Consider the following 27333-nt stretch of genomic DNA (forward strand, 5'->3'; position numbering starts at 1 on the left):
CTGGGCTGATGTGCAGGGAACATGGACATCTGATTGGCAGGGCCCTTGGAGGAAAGTCCACAGGGAATTTAAAAGAGGACAGGGCAGTTAGCAATCGGGCTCTAAACAGGTGTCCGCATGGTATTAATAGCCCTGATCCCAGGATGGTAAGAATCCTTTCCCTCTGAGTTACTTGCCTGTTTTCAGCTGGAAGTAGCCCGCGGGCTGGGGAACCCATGGGGAGGCAAGGACCGCCACGGACTGCAAGTTTTGGGTGTGTTGCTTCAGGTCTGCAGTGACATTGCTGACTCCGTAAACGCCCAGCATGTCCATCACTACCGCAGGCAAGTACACTAATCTCCCTTTGGTAGCATAATAGCCAACTGTGACATTGTGAGAATGTTCCAGAATGTCCACCTACAAAACAAATGGACCCACAAAACACATTGTTTATTTTCAGAGTACTTTAAGTTCTTGGCGTTTCTTAGATCCACAACTGTTAGGTAGCTAGGCTGGGAATACAAAATGCTAACAATCCTATAAAGTATGCATGAATTGGAAAGTCTCAGACTATCATCATACAATAAGGTACAATTCGCAGCAAACTTACATGGGATAGAATTAGGTCTGTGCTATTTTAATCTTTAAGCGACTCAGTATAATCCTGTGAGCACCACTCTGCCAAAAAGACAGTGAGGAGACAGCAGGCAAAAGAGACTTCTCGCAACTGGAAAGCTGGGAAAACAGCTTTATTCTATTTCTCATCATTTATGAGAATTAAAAGACAGAAATGATAGATTAAGTGGGGCATCTATTGGGCATAGGTCAAAGAGGAACTGAAGTGCATTCCTGTCTTTAGAGCTACAGAGAAGCATCATGCAGACTTGATTCCATCCTTGACTTGTGAGTTGGTTCAAAACCAAAGCCAGTGTCTCTCACATCCCAGTCATCAGGAACACTGAGGATCTGAGCTCTTTCTGCTCCAATTGGAAGATTTAGGGGCTTTAGATTTAACTCTTATTTTATTTTGCTTTCTTGGTGTTATATATTAACAACTTGGGATGGCTTTTTGTATATTAAATGTAATGTTTATTGTAGAATTAGTATATCTGAAAAACAGAGAAAAATTAGGGGCCGGCACTATAATGCAGTGCGTTAAAGCCCTAGTCGGCAATATGAATATCCCATAGGGGTGCCAGTTCAAGTCCCAGCTGCTCCACTTCCGATCCAGCTCTCTGCTATGGCCTGGGAAGCAGTAGATGATGGCCCAAGTGCTTGGGCCCCTGCACCCATATGGGAGACCCAGAAGAAGCTCCTGGCTCCTGGCTTTGGATCAGCCCAGCTCTGGCTATTCTGGCCATTTGGGGAGTGATCCAGAAGATGGAGGACTTTCTCTCTCTCTCTCTCTCTGCCTCTGCCTCTGCCTCTCTGTAACTCTGCATTTCAATTAAATATAAATCTTAAAAAAAAAAAAAAACAGAAAAAATAACAATCACCTCTAACACCACACCATTATAATACTCATATAATCCTTTTTAAGTCTATTTCCTTTCAGTTTTATGTCCTGGGAATATATATTTTATATATATACACACATATATGTATATATGTATACATACACATGGATGTAGGCATGCATGGTAGAGATGATGTCTTCATAAATCTCCTTTTTTTTTTCCAATTTCTATTGGTCTGAAGTACACATCACATCCACCATCCTTACCATTTTGACCTGTACTGTTCAGCGGTGTTAGATACACCTGTGCTGGTGTGCAACAGCGCACCATCTTCCTCCAGAACTTTCTTTCACCTTGAAAATCTGGAAGTCTATCCTTGGGTGTTTGGAGTATCTGCTTCTTCCCCCACCCCCACCTCATTCTTGCATCTCCATTACCACTGTCAGGTGTATTCTCCAATGAAGCCAAGACCCCTGATTTTGCAGCAGGGTGACTCTGCCTCTGGCTCCGCAGTGTGTGTGCCATCAGCTGCTCTTCTAACACTTACATTGGAGCAAGAGGCACTTCAGGTTGGAGCACAGGTGCCACAGGGGATAGCAGAAAGCACCCGGGGAGAAAGCTGCTCCCTTTCCAGCCCTCATCACCTCCAGGAGCAAGTCTCAGGGCAGGGATTACTGGCTGCTAACACCTCCCTAACGCTTGCTAATTCTGTTTTTAAAACAAACAGAGGGGGCCAACGCCGTGGCTCACTTGGTTAATTCTCTGCCTTGCAACGTCGGCATCCCATATGGGCACCAGGTTCTAGTCCCGGTTGCTCCTCTTCCAGTACAGCTCTCTGCTGTGGCCCGGAAGTGCAGTGGAGGATGGCCCAAGTGTTTGGGTTCCTGCACCCGCAAGGGAGACCAGGAAGAAGCACCTGGCTCCTGGCTTCGGATCAGCGCAGCTCCGGCCGTAGCAGCCATTTGGGGAGTGAACCAAAGGAAGGAAGACCTTTCTCTCTCTCTCTTTCTCTCTCACTGTCTACAACTCTACCTGTCAAATAAATAAATTAAACAAACAAACAAACAGAGGCTCACCAGACTCAGCCTCAGACCCTCCTGCATATAACGATGTGCAGCTTGACTTTAACAAGCTGTTTGCTTTCCATTATTCTCATTTTTACCATTATCTTTATAACTGACACATAAACACTGTACATATTTATGAGGTATCACAGGATATTATGATGCATGAATATGTTATGCAATGTTCAAGTCAGGGCAAACCTATCTAGCTCCTCAGACATCATTTCTCTGTGGTGTGAACATTCAAAATTCTAGCTTTTTTCTTAAGAAAAAACATATAGTACTTTACATTATCTTTAGCCACCTCCTGTGCACTGGGACTTCTTACTCCTATCTGACTACAGCTTAGCATCTTTTCTTTGTGGCAAATGATCTTGATTTCCACATGCACATCCTTTCAAAAGAAATGTGTTTTAAAAAGTGAGCCAATTTTCAAAAATACTAATTGCTACAGTAGTCTGTGATGATATTCAGAAAATACCAAAATGGCCGGCGCCGTGGCTCAATAGGCTAATCCTCCACCTTGCGGCGCCGGCACACCGGGTTCTAGTCCCGGTTGGGGCGCCGGATTCTGTCCCGGTTGCCCCTCTTCCAGGCCAGCTCTCTGCTATGGCCAGGGAGTGCAGTGGAGGATGGCCCAGGTGCTTGGGCCCTGCACCCCATGGGAGACCAGGAAAAGCACCTGGATCCTGGCTCCTGCCATCGGATCAGCGCGGTGCGCCAGCTGCAGCGGCGGCCATTGGAGGGTGAACCAACGGCAAAGGAAGACCTTTCTCTCTCTGTCTCTCTCTCTCACTGTCCACTCTGCCTGTCAAAAAAAAAAAAAAAAAAAAAAAAAAAAAAAAAAAAAAAAAAAAAAAAAAGAAAATACCAAAATGGTGAAGGTAGTTTGAGAATGACTGACGTTTAGTGAAAACTCTAATAGACAACTAAATGAGAATATTCATACTTTCAACTATCAAATAAAGTTTCAGGTGCAAAAACCATGGGTACCTCTCATGAATGCATTTCCTTTTTATTTCTATTTTTTTTTCTGGAACTGTACAAAAGAGATTGACAATGACCAGTAACCTCTGTGCCAAATCTCAGTGTAGTGGTGAGGGCGGATCTCTAGGCCAGGTGCAGCTGGAACACAGACCCTCGAAGGAAGAAGCCAGAGCAATATTTGTCAGTGGTGCAAAAGGGAGGCCACTGAGTGCCAACTGCTTTTACTGCTTTAAAACTTGGAATTAAACCAAGACACTGTAAACCAAGGCTCACAAAGCTCAGATATGCCACCAACAGCAGCCAGCAGTTGTTAACAGCACTTGGCATTAAAGTGTTTGGAGAAAAATGAAATGTTTACTTCCTTGCTTGCTGCTGGCAATTTCAGCAAAGTTGGACTTGATTTACAAACTGGAATAATTTTCAAATGTCCAGAAATAAATCACTATTAATAATGATGAGGAAGACAAAGAGAAAAGCATTGGAAACTTTCTAGGGAATTACACAAGCAGTATTAAATATGCGCCCCAAAAGATGGGTGAATGAGACAGTTTAAAGCAGAACAGAGGCACTTCAAAAAAGTTTAAAAAAAAAGTCTGTGAAAAAATGGAATTAAGTTCATTTTGGGGCAAAACAAATTTTGAACTGCAAGTGTAGCTTTTTCATAGCATGCATTTTCAGTGAATTTTTTGAAGACCTCTTGTATGCATGGATTTCACAACTTTTTGTCCCAAGCTTACCTTTTAATTCTATTTTTATCAAATTTTTTGAAAGACCTTAATATACCTAGACTTTAAACAAAATCTAGGGGGCCAGAGCTGTGGCTTAGCAGATAAAGCCTCCACCTGCAGTGCCGGCATCCCCTGTGGGTGCTGGTTCAAGTCCCAGCTGCTCCACTTCCAATCCAGCTCTCTGCTATGTCTTAGGAAAGCAGTAGAAAATGGCCCAAGTGCTTGGGCCCCTGCACCCACATGGGAGACCTGGTAGAAGCTCCTGGCTCATGGCTTCAGATCAGCTCACTCCATCTCTCTCTGCCTCTGCCTCTCTGTAGCTCTTTCAAATAAATAAATAAATAAATCTCTTTTTTAAAAATATCTAGGGGCTGGCGCTGTGGCATATTAGGTAAAGCCACTGCCTGTGACACTGGCATCCTATATGGGTTCCAGTTCAAGTCCCAGCTGCCCCTCTTCTAACCAGCTCTCTGCTATGGCCTGGGAAAGCAGTACAAGATGGCCCAAGTGCTTGGGCCCCTGCATCCATGTGGGAGACCAGGAAGAAGCTCCTGGCTCCTGGCTTCAGATTGGCACAGCTCCAGCCTTTGCAGCCATTTGGGAAGTGAACCAGAGGATGGAACACCATTCTCTCTGTCTCTCCCTCTGTCTGTCTGTAACTCTGCTTCTCCACTAAATAAATAAATAAATAAACCTTATGAAGAAAATCTAGACACCGGCCATTACTCTCAATCCCCACCTTTACACTTGACCCCTTTTGTTCTGACCACCACACATCAGCTGTAAAATGAAGAAAGAGCCTACTTCTGGCATATGTGGTCATGGTCTGGACCACCCAAGGGAGGGAATTGGCCGGCTTCAGCCGGGTGCAGAGCTAGGGGCTTACATGGGCGACCACGTCACTCTGGCGGAAAGCCTTCCGCAAGGCCTGCGTGAGCCCCTTTGCCACGGTGAGCTTCAAGGACTCGCTGGTCTGTGCTCTCCTCGGCATCACAAAGAGAACTGTGGGGGCAAAACAGAAACACAGGATTCAGGGTAAGGTCTCTCCTCCTCCCAGCCCCTGGCTCCTGCAAGTTCTGGGCAAGGCTGGTGAGCACAGGTCCCATCCACATGGGCTGGAGAAGTGGCTCTGTGGGTCCCAGTGAGGTCCTAAGGAAAGAAGGCCCCCACCATGTGTGCGTGGTCCTAACGGAGAGACAGCTGGTGGGCTGCAGGCCCATGTTGCCTCTTAGAAGGAGAGCTCAGCAGTGCCTGCCCCGGATGGGTCTGCGTGCAATGAAGTTCCTGCAACAGCAATCACTGGCAGCCTGCTTGGGTGCAGGTCCTGAGCGAGGTGCTACGGCCTAAACAACCTGGCACTGGGAAGGGACAGTCCCCACCTTGCAAAGCGACCAGAGGTGGCGATGGAGACACGGACAGGGAAGAGGCGAGTAAATGTGACAGGTGCTCTCTGAGCTGAAGCCTAGCATGCACCAGCTCTGAGCAGGGCAGAGGGCTGGGGATCAGGGAAAGCGTCCACAGAGTCCTGAGAGCCGGCAGGTGTGAGCAAAGCCTCAGGGAAAAGACTATTCCCAACAGCTCCCAGCAGAGGGAATGCTAAGTGCAAGGGTGCAGGGAAGGGAAGGGAATGGAAATATTTCGGCATACACGCTTAGCCTTGGTCCTGAGGTGCTGGAAAGGGAAGCGTTTTAAGCAAAGAAATGCCATCTGGGTTCCTTTGACTGCAGCCTGGAGCACAGATTGGAAAAGGAGGAGTCTAAAGGCAGCGAGAGAGAGAACGTGGCTGTTGGAGCAGAAATGTGGGTGAGCGCCGACGAGTGCGAACTAAGATGGAGAGAACGGGCACTCGGAGGGGAGAACCAAAAGGAAGGAATCAGGGATTGATTAGATGTGGCTGGCATGGGGCTGGTGAACAAGGCGGGTGGGAGATTTTTCTGCCTCTTGGGGGTTGGGCCTGCCTGTCACTCAGAGGCATGGATCTGGAGGGAGGGGGAGGGGGAGTGGAAAAGCAGATGGTGTCATTTCTTGGGAAGCAGAGATACTGTACTTGCTGCTGTGCCTAGTTTCACGATTTCCCATTTTAGAATAGGATATGTCTCCAGCTATAATTTCATTTAATTCTTTGTGGGGTGAGGAGGAAGGCTGGATTTGAGCATTCAACATTGGCATGCTCTTTCCAATAATTCATCTGCTTTTTTTAGCAAACATTCCCACACTTTTAAAAGCACCCTGGGCATTCTAGGTCTGCCTTGCTGCAGTGGTGTGGGGTGGAGTCCAAACAAACAGCGCCCCACCTCTGCTCAGGGCACCAGAGCCGCCTGTTCGATGTTTTCAAGAAAGTCCCCTCTTTAACATTATAAGCAACCCTGGGCTCTCACACAGTGTACGAAGCTGAGCTTTCAGTGTCTACTGACTGAGAAAACACGCGACAAAAAGCCTTTCTGAACACCTAACACTTCTCAAGATTGTGTTTCACAAACCACATCATTTATTCACAAGACATCACTGATTCACTCCCCAGGCAGCACAGTGCACAGTTCTGTTCTCAGACCCTTGGGCAGGACTGTGGTTTCCCAGAGACCTCTGACATCAAGACTGATCCTAGCAGTAGAATCCCAGAATCTGTGTCACTTGTCACCACAGCCCTACTGACATTTGGAGCTGGATGATTCTTTGTTGTCAGGGGCCGTCACACACAGAGTAGGATATTACCAGTATCCCAGTCTCCACTCTACTAGATTCCAGTGGCACCTCCCCGCCCCCAACCCCATTGCAAGTGACTCTAGGTATGGCCAAATGTCTCCCTCCACCCTGCCCTCAGCCAGTGAGCAAGGGCCAAAACTACTCCTGTGTGAGAATCACTTACCTAAAAGGAAAATCATTCTGATCCATCTCTGAGGCCAGAATTGCTTTCAGGTCAGATCACAAAGATAGTAGGGGGTAGGTGTTTAGCCTAGTGGTTACGCTAGGGTAGCAGATATGCTACCCATATCAGAGCGCCTGGGTTTGAATCCTGGCTCCAGCTCCTGACTTCAGTTCCTGCTAATGCAGTTCCTGGAGGTAACAGTGAAGGCTCCAATAGTTGGGTCTCTGCCACCTCTGTGGGAGAGCCAGATGGAGTTCCTAGCTCCTGGCTTTGGCCCAGTCCTATAGCCAATGTGGGCATTTGGGGATCTCGCTCTCTCAACAAAGTTTAAAGAGGGACAGTCGCTTCTTACCTGTCTTCACCAGGAGCTTCCTGGACATCTGGCACTCCAGATTGGATGCCATCTTGCCGATGGTGACCACCGCAGTCGACACCGCAGGAAGAGCAGCATCAGTGTTTTCTGATGGCGAAGATGGCCACCGAGTAGCCTTTACTGGTGCTGTACCAGATGCCAATGCTGCCGTGACCGTCAGGGGCCGTGGGGTGGACACTCTGGGCACCTCTGGGTTGGCAGGGTTTGGGAGGCCGGTATGCATGGCTTGTGATTTCCTGGGAAGGTGTGTTGTGGACAACAGGCCAGAGGCAGTGCCAGGGTTCCCTTGCATGGCTGGCTGTGTGCTCACAGTGTGTGCTGTTCTTGACATCATGTAGGTTGGTGTGAACGGGAAGGCTGTATGGACTGCCCCTGGCACCACCTTTGGGCCAGATGCTGCCTTGTTTGTGATATTTTTAGCTGGCACAGTGGTCAAACTACTCTTGGCTAATCCACTGCTGCTGGTGCCCCTGGCAACCAGGGCTGCAGACATGGCCTGTGTACTTGATTTTCTCAGAAACAATGTGGTTGCTGCTGTTGTTGGTTCTACGTTGGATGATACTGAGAAGTCCACTGTAAAGAGAAAAAAAAAAAGGCTTGTCATTGGCCTGGAATGCACATGTCACTTGTTCTAATGATGAATGGATGTAAGCTAGGGCCGGGATGGAAAGTCTCTGTGTTCTGGGCTTGTAGTGGGGGAACTTAGGCAAGACAAGTTTAGACTCATTAAGCTGACTAAGCATAATGAGCATGCCACTTAGAGTAAAGCCATGGCTGACAATAAGGACATGTAAGTTCTGATTACTTTCAAAAAATCAAGTGGGCAAAAGATCACGGCCATGCCTACATGGAGGCTGCTAACTCATTCCTGTAAGGGGGGTGTGTGCTCCTTCAGAGCTAGGCTGGGCATCTGTGTTGAGCTTGAAGATGCTTTGGCCACAAAAGCTGTCACAACCGTTTTGCGGGCACCAGGAAACAGACTACCTGCATTAGTGGATCACCTGTCCATTTCTTGGGGTGCTGAGAAGCCCGTGGCACTTTGAAGGGGGTCCTGGAAAAGGCACTGGTCGACAGAGGAGGAGAGTCAGCTGCTGAGTGATATCTCAGGACACTCTGGAATGATGATGTGGAAGCATTTATCACAGGTGACGGAGAGATGGGAATCTGGGAACCTGTATCTGTCCCATCTGAAAATATTTCCTGCAAGGTGGCTGTTGAAGTCAGACTTGGAGAGGGCTGAAAAAAGGAATGTGTTGGCTGGGCAGGCAGCTGTAGACGGGAATGAGACCCGGATTGTTGCCATGAGACTGGGTAATACTCAATCTCAGCTACTTGGAAGTTTCTAGAATGGCTGTTACTGTTTGTGGGCCAGATATCTGTATTGCTTCCAACCATGGTCACATCTGACTTGAGCTGGTTGAGACTGGAACCAAAGACTAGGTCCAGAATGGTAGGGCCTTCTGTGGTCACCCAATGCCCAGCAATATCTTTGAAATGCTGAAATCTTCTTGCAGTGATAGCTATGGTGGAACCGCTGGGAGAATTAGTTGAAACAGGATGACTTTCCCAACTTGGAGAGTTAATTGTGTGTCCACTTAAATCATAATTTGTTTGCTGGTGCAAGCCAGGCAACTCTGGTGCTTTGGAAAGGGATCCGGTTCCTGCTGAAAGAGGATTCCACAAGACATCTGTGACTGCTGGCTTTTCCCGGTCTCCCATTGTTGAAAAACCATAGGTGTCGGTGGAGGAGGAAAATGCTGTCACCTGCTTGGGAGCTGAAGCTGGCAACTCAGAATGGGCCACAGCAGGTGCATAAGTCTCCGGCTGGGCATGGGGAAAGCCAGGCGACGAGGCCTCTGGCTGGTAGGTGTGCGTGGAGTGTGTGGAAGCTGGAGGTGATGCTGAAGGAAAGAGGCTTGCTCTTGGTGTGGTCAGGACGGGAGACGAAATCCGATCAGGGTTGAAGTCGGAGGTGAATCCAGTTATGGCGAGGAGACTCGGAACCTCTGTACTTGGAAGGGCCTGGAAAGGAAGCGTCACGCTTGTCTGTTTGCTCTCCCTGAACAGGCCTGCCATGCTGTGCTGCTTCTGCAGGGGAACAGCCCAAGTCCCGGAGAGCCGATTAGGAAGCCGGCTGGAGCGGAGGACGTCTGTGGCCACGGCAGAAGGGGATCCATCCTTGTCCTCTTGAGGAGTGGGCATCTCAGGCACAGGAGGTGGAGGGGCACGATGCTTGGTCCCACTCGATGCCGAAACTGCCCCAGAAAGGGCAGCTCGCCCTTGCCCCGGTGGGGTGAAAGGCACAGAAGGCACTGGAGAGGAAGACGTGAGAGATCTCTCTGGAGTTGCCGACAGCCTCGGCAGGTTAGCAGAGCCCTCCTCTGCACTTGCAGGGGCCAGCTCTCTGCTGCCAGTCATGTCAACGGCCACTGCTTCTGCAGTCTGGAAAAATGAAGGCTCAGCCTCACGGGTTGCTGCTGCTGTGTTCTTGAGTGTTGGCAAAGGCACCCCGTGGTGCCCTCTCTCGGCCACCTCGGCCACCTCGGCACTGATGGGCTGGGTGGACACAGGACTTGGAGCCACTTCCCACACAGACCTGGAGGGGGTTCCATGTGAAAGCCGAGGAGGACTTTCAGGTGCCAGGGGTATGGGAGAGCCTGCAGAGGGGGGGCCCTCTGCTGGGGACAGCTCCAAATACTCTTTTGTTGAAAATCCAGAAGAGCCTACATGAGGGATGCCTTTGAAATCCTGGGTCTTTGGGGATGGATTCTGGTTCACCTCATCAGAAAACAGGTTTAGGGGATTAGCTACGCTCTGACTTACAGGGGAGTCGGCAGGAGCTGTTCGGGGGAACGGCGGCATTTGGGTGGACTGCTCTTCAGGTTGCTTAGAAAAGGAGATGGGAGGAGGTGAGTCGGGGTCCAATGGGGATGATGAAGGGGGAGGGGGAGGTGAGTGAACGTCTGCCCTCAGGGGATGAGCAGAAAGGGAGGGAGTCCCCGCCCATGCTGGCCGGGTCGGGAGGCTGGTACTCGAGGCCACCAGCAGGACCCTGGACAATGTGGGGGGCATGCTGGTGCGAGGCAAACCTGACACGTCAGCCGCTTCTCTTCCCCCTCGAGGCCTCGGTTGCACCAGAGACTCAGTGGAATCCTTTGAAGGTTCAAGGGAGGCGCTATGTCCACTTCCTTGGTAAAGGGAAGAGGAGAAGTCCACGTGAGCCCTGGTTCTGCGGGGCGGCCTGGGCGCAGGTGTCCAGGCCGGCTGCAGCAGGCTCGTGTTGTGAGGGGACGGGCCCTGCACGTTCTTCATTCTGTCCACTGCTGGAGAAGACTCGGCTTCTGAGAAAGGCCATGTGGGTGAAATCGGTAACCATTTTCCGTGTGGAAATGACTCTGGGGTGGGGGTGACCTTTATCCGTAGATTATCTGCTCCTGCAAAATGAAACATCCGGCAGTCAAGCCTGGGCTGATGGGGAAGAGACTGCTGGGGTCAGGGGCAAAGCAAACTTAAATGATGAATTAAATAACGACAAGCCATCAAATGCTGCAGCAAACCTGCCATAGTTGCTGATGAAGGGATGTTGAAGTGAAGATGTGGAAGGCAGGTATTTTGTTTAAAAATTGGGGGCAGGAATTGTGGCACTCCATATTGAAGAGCCAGTTCAAAACCCAGCTACTCTGCTTCTGATCCAGCTTCCTACTAATGCACCTGGTAAGACAGTGGATGATGGTCCAGGTACGTGGGCCCCTGCTACCCATGTGGGAGACCAGGATGGAGTTCCTGGTTCCTGGCTTCTGCTTGGCCCATATGTGTTGGCTGTAGCCATTTGGGGAGTGAACCATAAGATGGAAGATCTCTCTCTCTCTCTCTCTCTCTCTGTCCCTCCCTCCCTCTCCCTCCCTCTACCCTCATCCTTCTCCCTCCCTGTCACTCTGCCTTTCAAATAAATAAACCAATCTTTAAAACAACTAAAATAAAATAAAATTGGTATCACTTACGAGGCTTGGATTGTGGAACTCAGAACCTAGAAAATCAAACATGAATGCGACTGCCTGCCATGGCCAATGGCACCAATAATAAACCTCCTCCAAGAACCCCAAATGCAAACACTAAAAAAGGACTGTGCATCTGAGCATCCATGTTTTTTAGGCCTCTGGAGCAAAATATCTGCAGTTGCCTCTGTTTGGAAGGAAGGCCCCAGTGAACCATACACGTCGTCTTGTATTTCCAAGGATTTCTGATGCCATCATTCCACCATGGCAAACAGCAAAGGAGAATTCTTTCAGATTAGCCTATTTCAAAAAGAAAAACAATTCACATCCCACTGAGGAGTGTGGCGCAGGCACACAGGCCTGGTGTCACTACGAACACCTGCAGGGTCCGGGACCATGGGCACCAGCACCTGCACCTGCACCTGCACCTGTGCTGGAAGCAAGGAGATGGCAGGCAGGGCCTTAAATGTGACCTCCACAGGACAGGTGGCAGAAAACAATGGATCCCAAAGTGGAAACTCTACCTTCTGGGAAAGGGAAACTACATCCTATGGGGTGATTCCCCTTTCCATGGTTCCTTAGTGCTGATGATGCTGATGACCCAGCCATGGCTAAATGTCCTTACACAATACTGTAACCTGGGCCTGTGTCTTTGGACCGCTGTGGCACGCAGTAGGGCAACAGCTTCAGGTGGCTGAGGGTGTGCAAATCCAGATCTTCCGACTTCACCTCTTGGTTTGTTTCTTTCTCTCAGATGGTTCAAACGTTTTTAGCTAATAATGTAGAAGGCGGAAGGGTTCTTTAAACAGAAAAAGTACTAAACAGATATTTAAGAAAGAAAAAAAAAAACAAGCACTAAACAAATGAGCTGTCATGGCAGGCTCTAGGCTCTGTGTTTGTTTGTTTGTTTAACAGAAGAGAATGTTGTGGCCCAGAGAGGGGACACCACTTGCCAAGAAGCCACCTGACAACCAGGAACAGAGGGGACCCTGATGCGGCCTCCTCACTCCCAGTGCCTCCTCTCCATACTGCTTTTCTAAAAGCAGTTCCTACTCTTCACGCCACCCATCTTATCCTACCAGCAGCAGCACCAAAACCCAAACAACCAAACCTGAAATCCTAAAATATTGGAGCTTTCAGAACATGCAACATTCTCTGCAGTCACAAAAGCTAAACAGTGAGTGATGGTTTTTGGAAATAATCTTTTCAGTTTCATTTGCTAAGACTTAGAGAAGTAAGAGTGGAGTGTGTCTTCTACTCTGAATTAGGAAGCACAACACATCTCCTTTCTGAGTCTTTCTTTACTTGTCTTTAAAGGCCCATGGCTTGGGATTTACAGATACCCAAGACATCTTTAGAACAGGCCAGGGTGTAAGCCAATACTCATCTGCCAATGGGCTTGCTGGCTCGTCTTTGTAAGGAGGACGATCCCTTCTCCTGGGCAGATTGTCTCCACAAGCCTGGTGCAGGACTGTCTCCTTGTCCCCAGACCGCAATCATTACCACACCTACTTTGCAGGGACCAACGCACCCTCTGGCCTCTGCTAGCCAAAACTCACTTCAACATTAATTAGCGGCAAGATGCACAGACAGCTACCCAAGCTTCACTGCTTGACAACTGCTTTCTGATTTGCAGCAGTGACTGTGTTTCCGTATTAGCACACGCAGCCTAAGGAGTTGCCATCTTACATGGAAGGTGGGTCTGCTCTCACCCTCAGTCTTTCCTGATGCTGTTGCTTTGCCCCTAGATGGCCTCAACCGTATAATCCACATCCAGTTAGGCCTGGTTACTTACACGGGTGAGTATAACACGCATGTAAAGTAGCTTTACATCTTTGTGTTTTCCATTTATACTTAGAACTCAGACTTATTACTTAGGTATCCGAAATTTATGTAGGATTTCTTCCTTTTGTACTTTCATTGAAATAGATTCCACTATCCATGGGTTCAATTCATGGACTGAAGAGTCTAAACAAATTCACTTTGCTTCAGGTAACTAGCCTACAATGCAAAAGGAGGCCACCAGCCAAAGAGCTTCTGCTTTCAGCAAGACGTTTCGCACACATTCACAAAAGTCTCGCAGAGCATAAAAGAACAGGTGTTGGATGGTCGCACAAGGGATTATAACTAACTTAATTGGCCAAAGGAGGAGGATGAAAAGCTCCACATTGAAGTGAAGAGAGGTGATCTACTGTCGGTTTCTACTGGGCCTTATTGTTTGCTAGACTAGAACCCAGTGTTCCCCAAGGTAGCCCTTATGAAACACAGTATTGCAAATGCTTCTGGCAGAAGAGTTCCTATGAACAATTTTGAGTAGTGAACTCATGCTCAATAGTCACTAATGCTGATACCAATTATTTCTAGCTCTTCAACTTCTGAGTACATAGTAAGACTGAACTTCTTAAATATTTCTGGGGTTGGCAGAAGTCACGTAACTAGCTCTAGTCAGTGAAGTGTGAGCAGAAGTGGTAAGCATCACTCCTGGGCTGGAGTACTGAAATGCTAGGGCAAAACTCACCAGAACTCTCTTTCTCTGTAGCCAAACAACAACCAAAACACAAAACAACCAAAACCTAGCAACATTATATCTCATAAGTGGTTGCTAAAAAAAAAAAAAAAAGGAAGGGGAGGAAGAAACTAGTAAGGTTCAAAATGTTTGTTGGTCTGCCAGCCTGGCCCCTTTGGAACTGTAATAAGGAAGGATAAGGAAGGCCCTCTGTTAACAAAGAATGTGTAGGTAGCCTGGACAAGAAACAAGCTTCCTGTTTTAGGCACTGAATTTGGGGGTTGTTTGTGATGGCAGCATAACCCAGTTTACACCAGCCTATTCAGATGATGAGAAGGTTCCCATTGGGTGGAACACTCCCATCAGCATCAGCATTTTAGGAGAGGCTTGGAAGAGTCCCGCGTCCAGAAAAAAGGGTGTCTAGCATGTGGTAAAAGCTCAAGAAACATATGCTGGGTGGTTTCATTAAACTTTTTTAATCCAATATTTCTCAGATATATCTGACCAATGAGATATGTTTGCGAGTCTTCTCAAACACGTTTGATTTCAGAATATAGTGACTTGACACCATGACGCCCTCAAATGAAAAAGACACCCCAATTCAAGATTATGAAGATGATGACATAGAAGAAATGCAAGAAGCAGATCTCAAAAAATTGATAAGAACATTAAGAAGTTCTCAAAAACAAATTCTTGAACTACAGAAATCCTTAATGGACAAGATAGAAAATCTCTCTCATAAAAATGAAATATTAAGGAGGAATCAAAATGAAACGAAACAACTAGTACAACAGGAAATTGTGATAGTGACTGAAGTGAAGAATTCAATAGATCAAATGAAAAACACAATAGAGAGCCTTACAAACAGAATGGGTGAAGCAGAAGAGAGAATATCGGACTTAGAAGACAGAGAACAGGAAAGGATACAGTCAGACCAAAGAAAAGAAGAGGAAATTAGAAATCTAAAACATATTGTCGGGAATCTTCAGGATACTATTAAAAAAACCAACATTCGGGTTCTAGGAGTTCCTGAAGGCATGGAGAGGGAGAAAGGATTAGAAGGCCTTTTTAGTGAGATATTAGCAGAAAATTTCCCAGGTTTGGAGAAGGACAGAGAAATCCTAGTTCAGGAAGCTCACAGAACCCCTAATAAACATGACCAAAAGAGATCCTCACCACGACACGTTGTAATTAAACTCTCCACAGTGAAACATAAAGAAAAGATCCTAAAATGTGCAAGAGAGAAACGTCAGATTACTCTCAGAGGATCTCCAATCAGACTCACAGCTGACTTCTCATCAGAAACTCTACAAGCTAGGAGGGAATGGCGAGATATAGCCCAGGTACTAAGAGAGAAAAACTGCCAGCCCAGAATATTATATCCTGCAAAGCTATCATTTGTGAATGAAGGTGAAATAAAGACTTTTCATAGCAAACAGAAATTGAAAGAATTTGTTGCCACTCGTCCAGCCCTGCAAAAGATGCTTAAAGATGTGTTACACACAGAAACACAGAAACACGGTCATCAATATGAAAGAAGGTAAAGGAAGGAAACCAAGGAAGGAAACCTCACAGCAAAAGATCACAGGGAATTCAAAGCATATATTAGAACTTATCTTTGGCAAATGGCAGGGCAAAGTTACCACTTATCATTAGTCACATTGAACGTGAATGGCCTGAACTGTCCAGTTAAAAGACACCGATTGGCTGATTGGGTTAAGGAACAAAACCCATCTATTTGCTGCTTACAAGAAACTCATCTTTCCAACAAAGATCCATACAGACTGAAAGTGAAAGGCTGGAAAAAGATATACCATGCCAACAGAAATGAAAAAAGAGTGGGCGTAGCAATCTTAATATCAGACAACATAAACTTTACCACAAAAACTGTTAAGAGAGACAAAGAGGGACACTACATAATGATTAAGGGATCAATTCAACAGGAAGATATAACAATTATCAATGTATATGCACATAACTACAGGGCACCGGTTTATCTAAAAGATTTGTTAACAGACTTAAAGGGAGACTTAGACCCCAATACAATAGTACTGGGGGACTTCAATACTCCACTCTCAGAAATAGACAGATCAATAGGACAGAAGATCAACAAGGATACAGTAGATTTAAATGACACTATAGCCCAAATGGATCTAACAGATATATACAGAACTTTCAATCCTACAGCTAAAGATTTTACATTCTTCTCAGCAGTACATGGAACCTTCTCTAGGATTGACCACATATTAGGCCATAAATCAAGTCTCAGCAAATTCAAAAGAATTAGAATCATACCATGCAGCTTCTCAGACCATAAAGGAATGAAGTTGGAAATGAACAACTCAGGAATCCCTAGAGCATATGCAAACACATGGAGATTGAACAACATGCTCCTGAATGAACAATGGGTCATAGAAGAAATCAAAAGAGAAATCAAAAACTTTCTGGAAGTAAATGAGGATAACAGCACAACATACCAAAACTTATGGGACGCAGCAAAAGCAGTGTTAAGAGGAAAGTTTATATCAATAGGTGCCTACATCAAGAAATTGGAAAGGCACCAAATAGATGAGCTTTCAATTCACCTCAAGGATCTAGAAAACCTACAGCAAACCAGACCCAAATCTAGTAGGAGAAGAGAAATAATTAAAATCAGAGAGGAAATAAACAGGATTGAATCAAGAAAAACATTCCAAAAAATCAGCCAAATGAGGAGCTGGTTTTTTGAAAAAATAAACAAAATTGACACCCCATTGGCCCAACTAACTAAAAAAAGAAAAGACCCAAATCAATAAAATCAGAGATGAAAAAGGAAATGTAACAACAGACACCACAGAAATAAAAAGAATCATCAGAAATTACTACAAGGACTTATATGCCAGCAAACAGGGAAACCTATCAGAAATGGATAGATTCCTGGACACATGCAACCTACCTAAATGGAACCAGGAAGACATCGAAAACCTAAACAGACCCATAACTGAGACAGACATTGAAACAGTAATAAAGGCCCTCCCAACAAAGAAAAGCCCAGGACCAGATGGATTCACTGCTGAATTCTACCAGACATTTAAAGAAGAACTAACTCCAATTCTTCTCAAACTATTCAGAACAATCGAAGAAGAGGGAATCCTCCCAAATTCTTTCTATGAAGCCAGCATCACCTTAATTCCTAAGCCGAAAAAAGATGCAGCACTGAAAGAGAATTACAGACCAATATCCTTGATGAACATAGATGCAAAAATCCTCAATAAAATTCTTGCCAATAGAATGCAACAACACATCAGAAAGATAATCCACCCAGACCAAGTGGGATTTATCCCTGGTATGCAGGGATGGTTTAATGTGCGCAAGACAATCAATGTGATACACCACATTAACAGACTGCAGAAGAAAAACCATATGATTATCTCAATAGATGCCGAGAAAGCATTTGATAAAATACAACACCCGTTCATGATGAAAACTCTAAGCAAACTGGGTTTGGAAGGAACATTCCTCAATACAATCAAAGCAATCTATGAAAAACCCACAGCCAACATCCTATTGAATGGGGAAAAGTTGGAAGCATTTCCACTGAGATCTGGGACCAGACAGGGATGTCCACTCTCACCACTGCTATTCAATATAGTTCTGGAGGTTCTAGCCAGAGCTATTAGGCAAGAAAAAGAAATTAAAGGGATACAAATTGGGAAGGAAGAACTCAAACTATCCCTCTTTGCAGATGACATGATTCTTTATTTAGGGGACCCAAAGAACTCTACTAAGAGACTATTGGAACTCATAGAAGATTTTGGCAAAGTAGCAGGGTATAAAATCAATGCACAAAAATCAACAGCCTTTGTATACACAGACAATGCCATGGCTGAGGAAGAACTTCTAAGATCAATCCCATTCACAATAGCTACAAAAACAATCAAATACCTTGGAATAAACTTAACCAAGGACGTTAAAGATCTCTACGATGAAAATTACAAAACCTTAAAGAAAGAAATAGAAGAGGATACCAAGAAATGGAAAAATCTTCCATGCTCATGGATTGGAAGAATCAATATCATCAAAATGTCCATTCTCCCAAAAGCAATTTATAAATTCAATGCAATACCAATCAAGATACCGAAGACCTTCTTCTCTGATCTGGAAAAAATGGTGCTGAAATTCATATGGAGGCACAAGAGACCTCGAATAGCTAAAGCAATCTTGTACAACAAAAACAAAGCCGGAGGCATCACAATACCAGATTTCAGGACATACTACAGGGCAGTTGTAATCAAAACAGCATGGTACTGGTACAGAAACAGATGGATAGACCAATGGAACAGAATTGAAACACCAGAAATCTTGGTCAGCATAGCCCTGACTGTTAATGAACAACTTAATACATTATCCCTCTTAGTAGTTTTTTTGTCTGTTCTACTTAATATGACTGGTTTAATTCTGTAATTAATACACAGTTATTCTTAAGTGTTGAAAATTAACTGAAATGTGATCCCTGTTAAACATAAGAGTGGGAATAAGAGAGGGAAGAGATGTATAATTTGGGACATGCTCAAGTTGACTTGCCCCAAATGGTAGAGTTAGAAACATACCAGGAGATTCCAATTCAACCCCTCAAGGTGGCATGTACCAATGCCATCTCACTAGTCCAAGTGATCAATTTCAGTTCACAATTTTTTTTTTGACAGGCAGAGTGGACAGTGAGAGAGAGAGAGACAGAGAGAATATCTTCCTTTGCCGTTGGTTCACCCTTCAATGGCTGCCATGGCCGGCACACCGCGCTGATCCAATGGCAGGAGCCACGTACTTATCCTGGTCTCCCATGGGGTACAGGGCCCAAGCACTTGGGCCATCCTCCACTGCACTCCCTGGCCACAGCAGAGAGCTGGCCTGGAAGAGGGGCAATCGGGACAGAATCTGGCACCCCAACCGGGACTAGAACCTGGTGTGCCGGCACCGCAAGGTGGAGGATTAGCCCAGTGAGCCGCGGCGCCGGCCTACAGTGAAGGCTCTTGTAATTGGGTTCCTACCACCCCTGTGAAAGACTTGGGCTGAGTTCTCTGATCCCAGCTTCAGCCCAGACCAGTCTTGGTCATTGTGAGCATCTGGGGAGTATACAACTGGATGGAGTGCTTGTCTCTCTGCCTCTCAAATAAATAGAAATTATTTTATTTTTGTATTTATTTCCTTCCAAGATAAAACCACCATCCTAGGTTGCTTTTTTAAAAAATCAGTTGATTTTCCAGAGTATTAAGTTCACCATTCCCTGCATTGCTCACAGCACACCTGCTCAGCTGGGATGAACTTTGAGCGTGGCGACTTAAGGCAGACATTCACATCTGAAGACATTCAGAAACTGATACATAGAGGCAGGTGTGTGGCACAATGGGTTAGGTTGCTGCTGACTGCAGGGGACCAGAATCTCCCTAAAACATGGGGAAAGGAGCTTGGGTTTATGTAGCACTCCAGGAACAGAACCAGGGCCAGCGGGAAGAATATAAAGAGAGAAATGAGAGCTCAATGATGAAAGAAAGACTTCTCTAATTATTAATACTGTTGGAAAACAGCAAGAGCTGGCTTATGGTTCAGGAGTTCTCTACCAGTAACAGTCTCCAAAGTCAAACTTCAGATTGATTCATCCCCACCTTCCCTATCTGCAAATGCCTTTTGGATGGCAGACACTGCGATAAAGAGAAAACAGGCAAGGCTTCTGGCTTCCGGGAAGGCTTCTCGCAGTCATCCAAGAGACATGGACTTCGATGTAAAATAATAAATGTCAGTGAAAGATACATAGTCCTTAAAAGCATGCAGTGGGGTGGGCAACTGGTGCAGTGGTTAAGCCGCTGCTTGAGGGCCCACATCCCATGTCAGAGTGCCTGGGTTCAAGGCCTAACTCCAGTTCCAGCTTCCTGCCAATGCACATCCTGGCAGGTAGCAGGTGATAGCACAAGTACTTGGGTCCCTGCTAACCATGTGGGAGTCCTGGATTGAGTTCCTGGCTTCTGACTTCAGTCTGGCCCAGCTCCAGCTGCTGTGGCCATTTGGGGAGTGAAACGGTCGATGGAAGGCCTCTCTCTCTTTCTCTCCCTACCCTGTAACTCTGCCTTTCAAATATAATAAATAAATAGATAAATAAAAATAAAACAAAACACACTGACAGGACAGCAGTGAAGTGGGGGTTTGACACAGGTGGCGTGGCAGGCAGACTCTCAGGTGGTCTCCAGGCTTGCTATCTGAAGTGGTCATGCATTTGGGTCAAGCGTTTCCCCTCTGCCTGAGTGTGAGGAGAAGCCTTGACTTTCCTTCACCCAACAGTATAGGACAATGGTGATGGGCCTCACCCTTGTGGTTAGATTATCTTACATAAGTATAAGACTCCCTCTTGCTGGCACACCTGCTCTCCTTTTTGTCTGGATGAAGCAAGAGCCCATACAGTGGCAAACACTGGCCTCTGTGAGCTGCAGGAAGTCTCCAAGAACTGTAAGTGGCTCCTTGGAGCCAACAGTTGACAAGAGGCCAGGGCCTTCAGTCCAAAAGCCCTAAGGAAACAAACTGCTAGCAACCAGAGTGAGCCTGGAAGCAGATTCTTCCCCAGCCATGCCTCCAAATGACAGCGTAGCCAAGCCACATCCAAGACTACAGCCTTGTGAGACCTGGTATGAGGAACCCAGATAAGCTGTGCCCCAATCTTGACCCTTGGAAACTGAGAGATTATCAATAGGTGTTGCTTTATGCTGCAAAGTTTGTGTTAATGTGTGAGATACCCAAAGAAAACGAATACACGTAGGGAGTAAGGAGCTCAGAAAGGCTGTTGCAGGGCACCCACAGGGCAGCACAAAGGGTGGGGAGAAGTCCCATCAAGACAGTCAAGAAGATGCACTGTGGGGAGCAACTCGGACTAGACTAAGTTACTGGAATTAAGACTTATTTTATGCATCTGCTCTCCCACAATATGGCGCTGGGAGTGGAGGAAACAGCTTCTACACAGCTGCCTCCAGTTCAACCAATAAACAGCAGGACCTGCTCCTGATTGGAGGAGAGCAGCGTACTCGGCATGTGGGTAGCAGAGTTGGGATTGGTGGAAGAGGACTATAAAGGAGGAGAGAGACAACATGCACCAGGAACATCTATCTGAAGGAACACCAGAGCAGCCCCCAAGAGAGCTGTCCGGCGGTGTGCCCCTCCCCTGCGGAAGTGGGGAAAGTGGCTAGGGGGAACCGCCCTTCCAAGGAGGTGGAAGGGACGGTAGCCAACCCAGGAAGAACCAACAGCAAACCCGGGGAGGGCCGAGCAGACAAAAGAACAGCGCAGGGTCCTGTGTCATTCCTCCACGAAGAGGGGGAGCGACAATGCACAATACGTCTGTCTGGAATATCACAGAGACAGAAATTTTAGCGTATCTGGAACTCGGAGGAAGTTATTTGGAGAGAACGTGGCGCTGTCAGCACTGTACAAGAGTGGAAACTGCCACAGCAGCAAATGGATTGGGATATTTTAACAACAGGTTATAGACCTTAAAAAAAGGATTTATTTATGTGAGATGCAGAGTTAAGGAAGAGGGAGAGGGAGAGAGAGGGAGAGAGAGGGAGAGGGAGAGGGAGAGGGAGAGGGAGAGGGAGAGAGAGAGAGAGAGAGAGAGAGAGAGAGATCTTCTATCCACTGGTTCACTCTCCAGATGGCCACAATGGCCAGAGCAGGGCCAGATTGAAGCCAGGAGCCGGGAGTTTCTTCCAGGTCTCCCACGTGGGTGCAGGGGCCAAAGCACTTAGGCCATCTTCCACTGCTTTCCCAGGCCATAGCAGAGAGCTGGATCAGAAGAGGAGCAGCTGCGACCTGAATCAGCACCCACATGGAATGCTGGTACTGCAGGCAGAGGCCTAACCCTACTATGCCGCAGTGCCAGCCCCAGGCTATAGCCTTATATTTAAATCCCATTTTGCTTTTTTAAAATTTTATTTATTTGGGAGTCAGGAAAAGAGAGCCAGACAGACAAAAAGTGAGAGCTCCAATCTGCTATTTCACTCCCCGCAAATGCCCACCACAGCCAGGACTGGGCCAAGCTGAATCTGGGAGCCAGGAACCTGGTTCAGGTCTCCCACATAAGTGGTAGGAACCCAACTACTTGAGCCACTACTGCTGCTTCCCAGGGTGCACGTTTGCAGGAAGAGAGCATAACCAGGACGTGACTCTAGGCTTGAATCCAACTGCACACATCAGCTTACTAACTGTGCGATCTTAGACAAGTTGTTCATCCTCTTTGTGCCTTGGTTTTCTTGTCTGTAAAATGGCAACAATTATAGTACTTAACCCATACATTTGTTTTAAAGATCTGAACGAGGCGACTGCTATTATTAGTATGATGATCATTACTTGATCAGCCCAGGACAGGCATGGATAGACTGAGAGGAGTTAAAACACCAGCAGAACGCAGACATGCCTGCAAATCATACATGTCACGATCCCGCACATCTATGGAACAGCTCTAAGTTGGCGGGATATTTTCATATCCATCATGTCATCTTGTTCTTCATAGTACCTGTGAGACAGAAAAATGAAAGCCCATTTGGCAGGTGAGGAAAGCAGAGCTCAGGGAGGTCCAGTGCTGGCTTGGCCAAGGTCACACTGAGTTACTGTGTAGCTGAGTGTGAGACAACCCTGTTGACTCCAGATCCAAGGCCCTACACCATGGGGGAAGGAGTAAGGCATGTTCCACCCCCAGGCCTGGATGGATCTGGTCCTCCCACAGTGACCTGAGCTGACCGGAGCCCACACAGCACCTGCTTCTTCTAAGTCTCATGCTGTCTCTCTCCAGTGCTGCTTTAGCAAACATTACTGAACACTGCTCTAGATCACGCAGACCTGTCAGGCTTTGGTTCCCAGGAGGACAGAAGAGATAGATTAAAAGCCATGGCTGTGTGGAAGCAGCCGCCGCATACCCCACACCCACTTATGCACCAATGCCTTACACGGAGCAGAAGTTCTGAAGTCTGGTGCCTGGGATGTTCTTGCTTGAGATGATTCCTCTTGGGGGCTTTTTAAAACGAAATGCACCAGTTAATAGAATCAAATTGCCATTCCTTGAAGTGATGCCAGTAAAGAGAAGGTTCTGTTTACTGCATCGACAGAAGTATTTTAACTTTCAAAGCTCTTTCAGAGCTATTTTCTCTCTTTTTTTAAAAAAAAAAAAAGTTTATAGCTTTCAAACCCTCTGTGAAACAGGTATAAAAATAAAGCTGATTTCTTCCTATTATAACAGTATCACTATTCTGCTTTCTTCTTTTAAGACCTGGGTTTACCGCTCATAATAGAAAACTTAGAAAAGATGGAAAAGTAAAAGGGGAGGGGGAAAGAACCTCTCTCCTCTTTCATCCTTATATATGCCTCTCCCAACACACCGAGAAAACCATGACTCATACCATGCTGAATTTATTCCCTGGCTGTTCTTGGAAACGCTTTGGTTTGCTTGCTTTGCAGACCTCTGACCACATTGCACATCCGACTTTGTCCTGCTCTTTCTGTTGTGACATTGCATTGAAGCCATTTTCCATATTGGATAAGGCTGCACATTTTTCCTTTTTTAAAGATTTATTTTATTTATTTGAAAGGCAGAGTTACAGAGAGACAGAAAGGGAAGGAGAGACACAAAGAGAGGTCTTCATCCGCTGGTCCAAATGGCCTAAACCACCAGGGCTAGGCCAAGGCAAAGCTAGGAGCCAGGAGCTTCATCTGGGACTCCTATGTTGGTGGTAAGGGCCCAAGCACTTGGACCATCCTCCGTTGCTTTCCCAGGTGCATTTGCAGGGAGCTAGATTGGAAGTGGAGCAGCTGGGACTTCAACAGGTGCACATATGAGATGCTGGCGTCGCAGGTGGAGGCCTTTACCCACCATACCACAACGCTGGTCCCTGCATATTTTTTCACTAGGACATGGCATTATTGTTTGTATAACCTCCTCCCCTCAGCTGTCCTGACACAGGTGGATCACACATATTCAACGTCACAAATCATGGCCTCATCTTCTAACTTCATCTTCACGGTCCCTGTGCAACAGGTGGGGTAGGCCCAATGACCTGCTCTCTGGACTCAGGCACCACACACACAGAAGGACACTTCTTTGGAAGAACAGTAGCCCTATGAACAAGAGCAAAACAATGAGACTGGAGGGCCTCCCCCTCCTCCTTCCTGAACGGCCTTGTGATGAGGTCATGAACAAGTTGAAACTCAACCATGGAAAACACAATGGATCACCAATAACTGACCCTCAAGACTGCTACTATCCCATGGTAGGGAAAGAAGGCTCAGGTTAGAGGGGGAAGGGTGGAGTTTGGGCAAATTCCAGGAAAAATGCCCCTCTCTGGGGGAAAAACAAAATGAAGAAAACACAACTTAGACTGAAGGGAGGAAGAAGGGTGCTATGACACCTAAGATAAGGGTCTGGGTAACTTGGAAATGTCAGTCACTACCCACACATCAGGCACATAGACAGAGGTGGGGGAGCCAATCCAAATACGACCCCTTCTACATGCACTGGGTAAGGGGCCAGTGCGTCACAGACAGGGGCGGAGAGAGAAAGAAAAGGCATAAAAGAGACAGCCCCATGGGGGTACTGGATTCCCAGCTCTGGAGCACCTCGTCCACATGCCCCATGCCAGGTGGTGGTGGTGGGGTGGTGCTGGTAGGGAACCTTCTGTCACTTCTCAGACATAAACTCAGTGTTGCTCTTGCCCCTGTTTCAGACATTTCTGTTTCCACACTGAACAACTGTTGCCAGGGGCAGCAGCTCCCTGGGACCAGGACACAACATTATCAGCAAACCTTTCCAGAGCTCCTTATTCGTCTTTTATGCTAATGGCGCAAGGAGGAGTTGAGTCCATTTAAGTCCATTCAGCAAGACTTTGGAGATAGGGAAAATTGTGTGCCTAGAGGAAAGCAATAATGGGGACTTGCAGAATTGGGCAAAAACATGAAACACATTACTAGACTTCACACCATTTTGAAAATGTTTCAAGGTAAAACCTTTCTAAGTGATTGGCCCACAATTAAAATGTCATTTATCCACGACTCTTTATTTTTAGCTCTGCTTGCTACTTTTCTCCTTCTGCCTCATATGGTCACCAGTTAGCTCCCTTATTTATCCCACAATACTTATGGAATACTCTTCTTGAAGGTCACTCCATCACATAGATTAACAAGCTGTAATCCTCCCCCATCCACAACAAAAGTGGCCAATCAGGGAGGCCAGGTCCCCAGCCCTCCTGCCTTGCTCCAGTTGGGTCCCCTTGGGCCAGTTTAGTGACCTCTCTGTGCCTATCTGCTTCTTTCTAAGATGTGGATGATAACATCTGTCTCTCAAGGCCGTATTTAAGATGAAAGGATTGATCCAGGTAGACTATTTGGAACATATCCTGGTCCACGGTCAGGAGTCAGCAAATGTTAATTATCGTGATTATTACCTAGAAGAACAGAAGCTAATTAAAAGGTGTCAGTGTCATAGATTTTTCCTAAACTATAATAATAATAAATTCTCATAATCCCACTTTGGTGGTCAGTGTCTTCTATCTCCTTTGGAACAGTGCTCATTTCTTAACAATGAATCCATGTCTCCAACTGTAATCCTCCAAGAAGGACCTGGGTAATCCATCTGACTTTCTTAGCATTAGTCATGCTCACTGTGCTTCTGCATTCAATTTCCCCCTCAAGTCTGCTTATTTATATGAATAAGCATGTGGTTTTGGAGATGACTTACTCAGCATGTGTGCTAAGTGAATGCCTTCCCATTAAGATTCTTCAAAAATCTAAGTGTAGCTCTAAGTGAGATGCTGAGAGGAGAAAGCAGAGTAAAACATACGCACACACACACACACAAGGGGGGTTCAAGAAGTTCACAGGAAAGTGGCATTAGAATATAAAAATAAAAAATATAAACTTGATTTCTCAACGTAAGCTCCACCAAGTTCAAGACACTATTGCAAGTGATCATATCAGCCTTTTGGTCCATCCTTTAAGAACCGAGAGTCCTCGGAATTGAATCACATCAATGCAATCTTTTTCACATTAGTAACTGAAGAAAAATGGTGTCTTTGAAATAATTTTTAAGACAAGGAAGGAGCTGGTTCATGTCCTGCCTGCTCCACTTCTAATCCAGCTCCCTGCTCATGGCCTGGGAAAAGCAGTGGGTGATGGCCTAAGTGCTTGGGCCCCTGAATCCACATGGGAGACTTGAAAGAAGCTCCTGGATCTTATGGCCATCTGAGAGTGAACTAGCAAATGGAAGATCTCTCTCTCTTTCTCTCTCTCTCTCTCTGACTTTTAAATAAATAAATAAATCTTAAGAAAGAAAGAAAAGGAAGGCAGAAGAGCCAAATCAGGATTGTAAGGTGGGGCCGGCGCCGTGGCTCAATAGGCTAATCCTCTGCCTTGCGGTGCCGGCACACTGGGTTCTAGTCCCGGTCGGGGCGCTGGGTACTAGTCTCGATTGCTCCTCTTCCAGGCCAGCTCTCTGCTATGGCCCAGGAGTGCAGTGGAGGATGGCCCAAGTCCTTGGGCCCTGTACCCGCATGGGAGACCAGGAGAATCACCTGGCTCCTGGCTTCGGATCAGTGCGGCACGCCGGCCGTGGCGGCCATTGGAGGGTGAACCAACAGCAAAGGAAGACCTTTCTCTCTGTCTCTCTTTCTCACTGTCCACTCTGCCTGTCAAAAAAAAAAAAAAAAAGGATTGTAAGGTGGATGCCTAATGACTTCCCATCAAAACTCTCACAAATTTAACATTGTTCCATGAGAAGAATGGGCAGGTGCATTGTCATGTTGAAAGACTCCCTGGTGATGCTTTTCTGGGTGTCTTTTTGCTAAAGCTTTGGCTGCATTTCTTTCTTTTCTTTTCTTTTTCTTTTTTTTTCTTTTTTTGACAGGCAGAGTTAGACAGCGAGAGAAAGAGACAGAGAGAAAGGTCTTCCTTCTATTGGTTCACCCCCCCAAATGGCCACTACGGCCGGCACGCTGTGCTGATCCGAAGCCAGGAGCCAGGTGCTTCCTCCTGTCCTCCATGCGGGTGCAGGGCCCAAGCACTTGGGCCATCCTCCACTGCACTCCCGGGCCACAGCAGAGAGCTGGCCTGGAAGAGGGGCAACTGGACAGAATCCAGTGCCCTGACCGGGACTAGAACCCGGGGTGCCAGCGCTGCAAGGTAGAGGATTAGCCTAGTGAGCCATGGCGCTGGCCTGGCTGCATTTCTTTAAACCCTCTTGTAAAAAGCAGATATTTTCATTCTTTGGCTTTCCAGAAAGTTATTAAGCAAAATGCCCCGAGCATATCAAAAAAATGATGCTGGGAGCTTTGCTCTTGACTGGTCCACTGTTGCTTTGACTAGGCCACTTCCACCT

At 46.5% G+C, this 27333-nt stretch overlaps 2 protein-coding genes across 5 annotated transcripts in view; one reads left to right on the forward strand and one right to left on the reverse strand.

Annotated features, from left to right (window-relative positions):
• The window catches only part of CD59 (CD59 molecule (CD59 blood group)), a 684742-nt gene that overhangs the window by 164623 nt on the left and 492786 nt on the right, over window positions 1–27333 (forward strand). The window lies entirely within an intron of this gene.
• KIAA1549L (KIAA1549 like) overlaps window positions 1–27333 on the reverse strand; it is a 319252-nt gene that overhangs the window by 113880 nt on the left and 178039 nt on the right. For 2 of the 4 annotated variants that reach the window (XM_002709213.5, XM_017345847.3), the window contains exons 2-5: window positions 10544–10888; window positions 7434–8027; window positions 5102–5217; window positions 177–396 (exon numbers count right to left, since the gene is read on the reverse strand). In XM_002709213.5, the coding sequence (XP_002709259.3) occupies window positions 177–396; window positions 5102–5217; window positions 7434–8027; window positions 10544–10888 (1275 nt within the window). Of the gene's footprint in view, window positions 1–176; window positions 397–5101; window positions 5218–7433; window positions 8028–8455; window positions 10889–27333 lie in introns of those variants that run through there. The other 2 variants (XM_008269586.4, XM_070071581.1) reach the window with 2 other exon arrangements.

The sequence above is a fragment of the Oryctolagus cuniculus genome, chromosome 1, assembly GCF_964237555.1.
Source record: "Oryctolagus cuniculus chromosome 1, mOryCun1.1, whole genome shotgun sequence".
NCBI lineage: Eukaryota > Metazoa > Chordata > Mammalia > Lagomorpha > Leporidae > Oryctolagus > Oryctolagus cuniculus.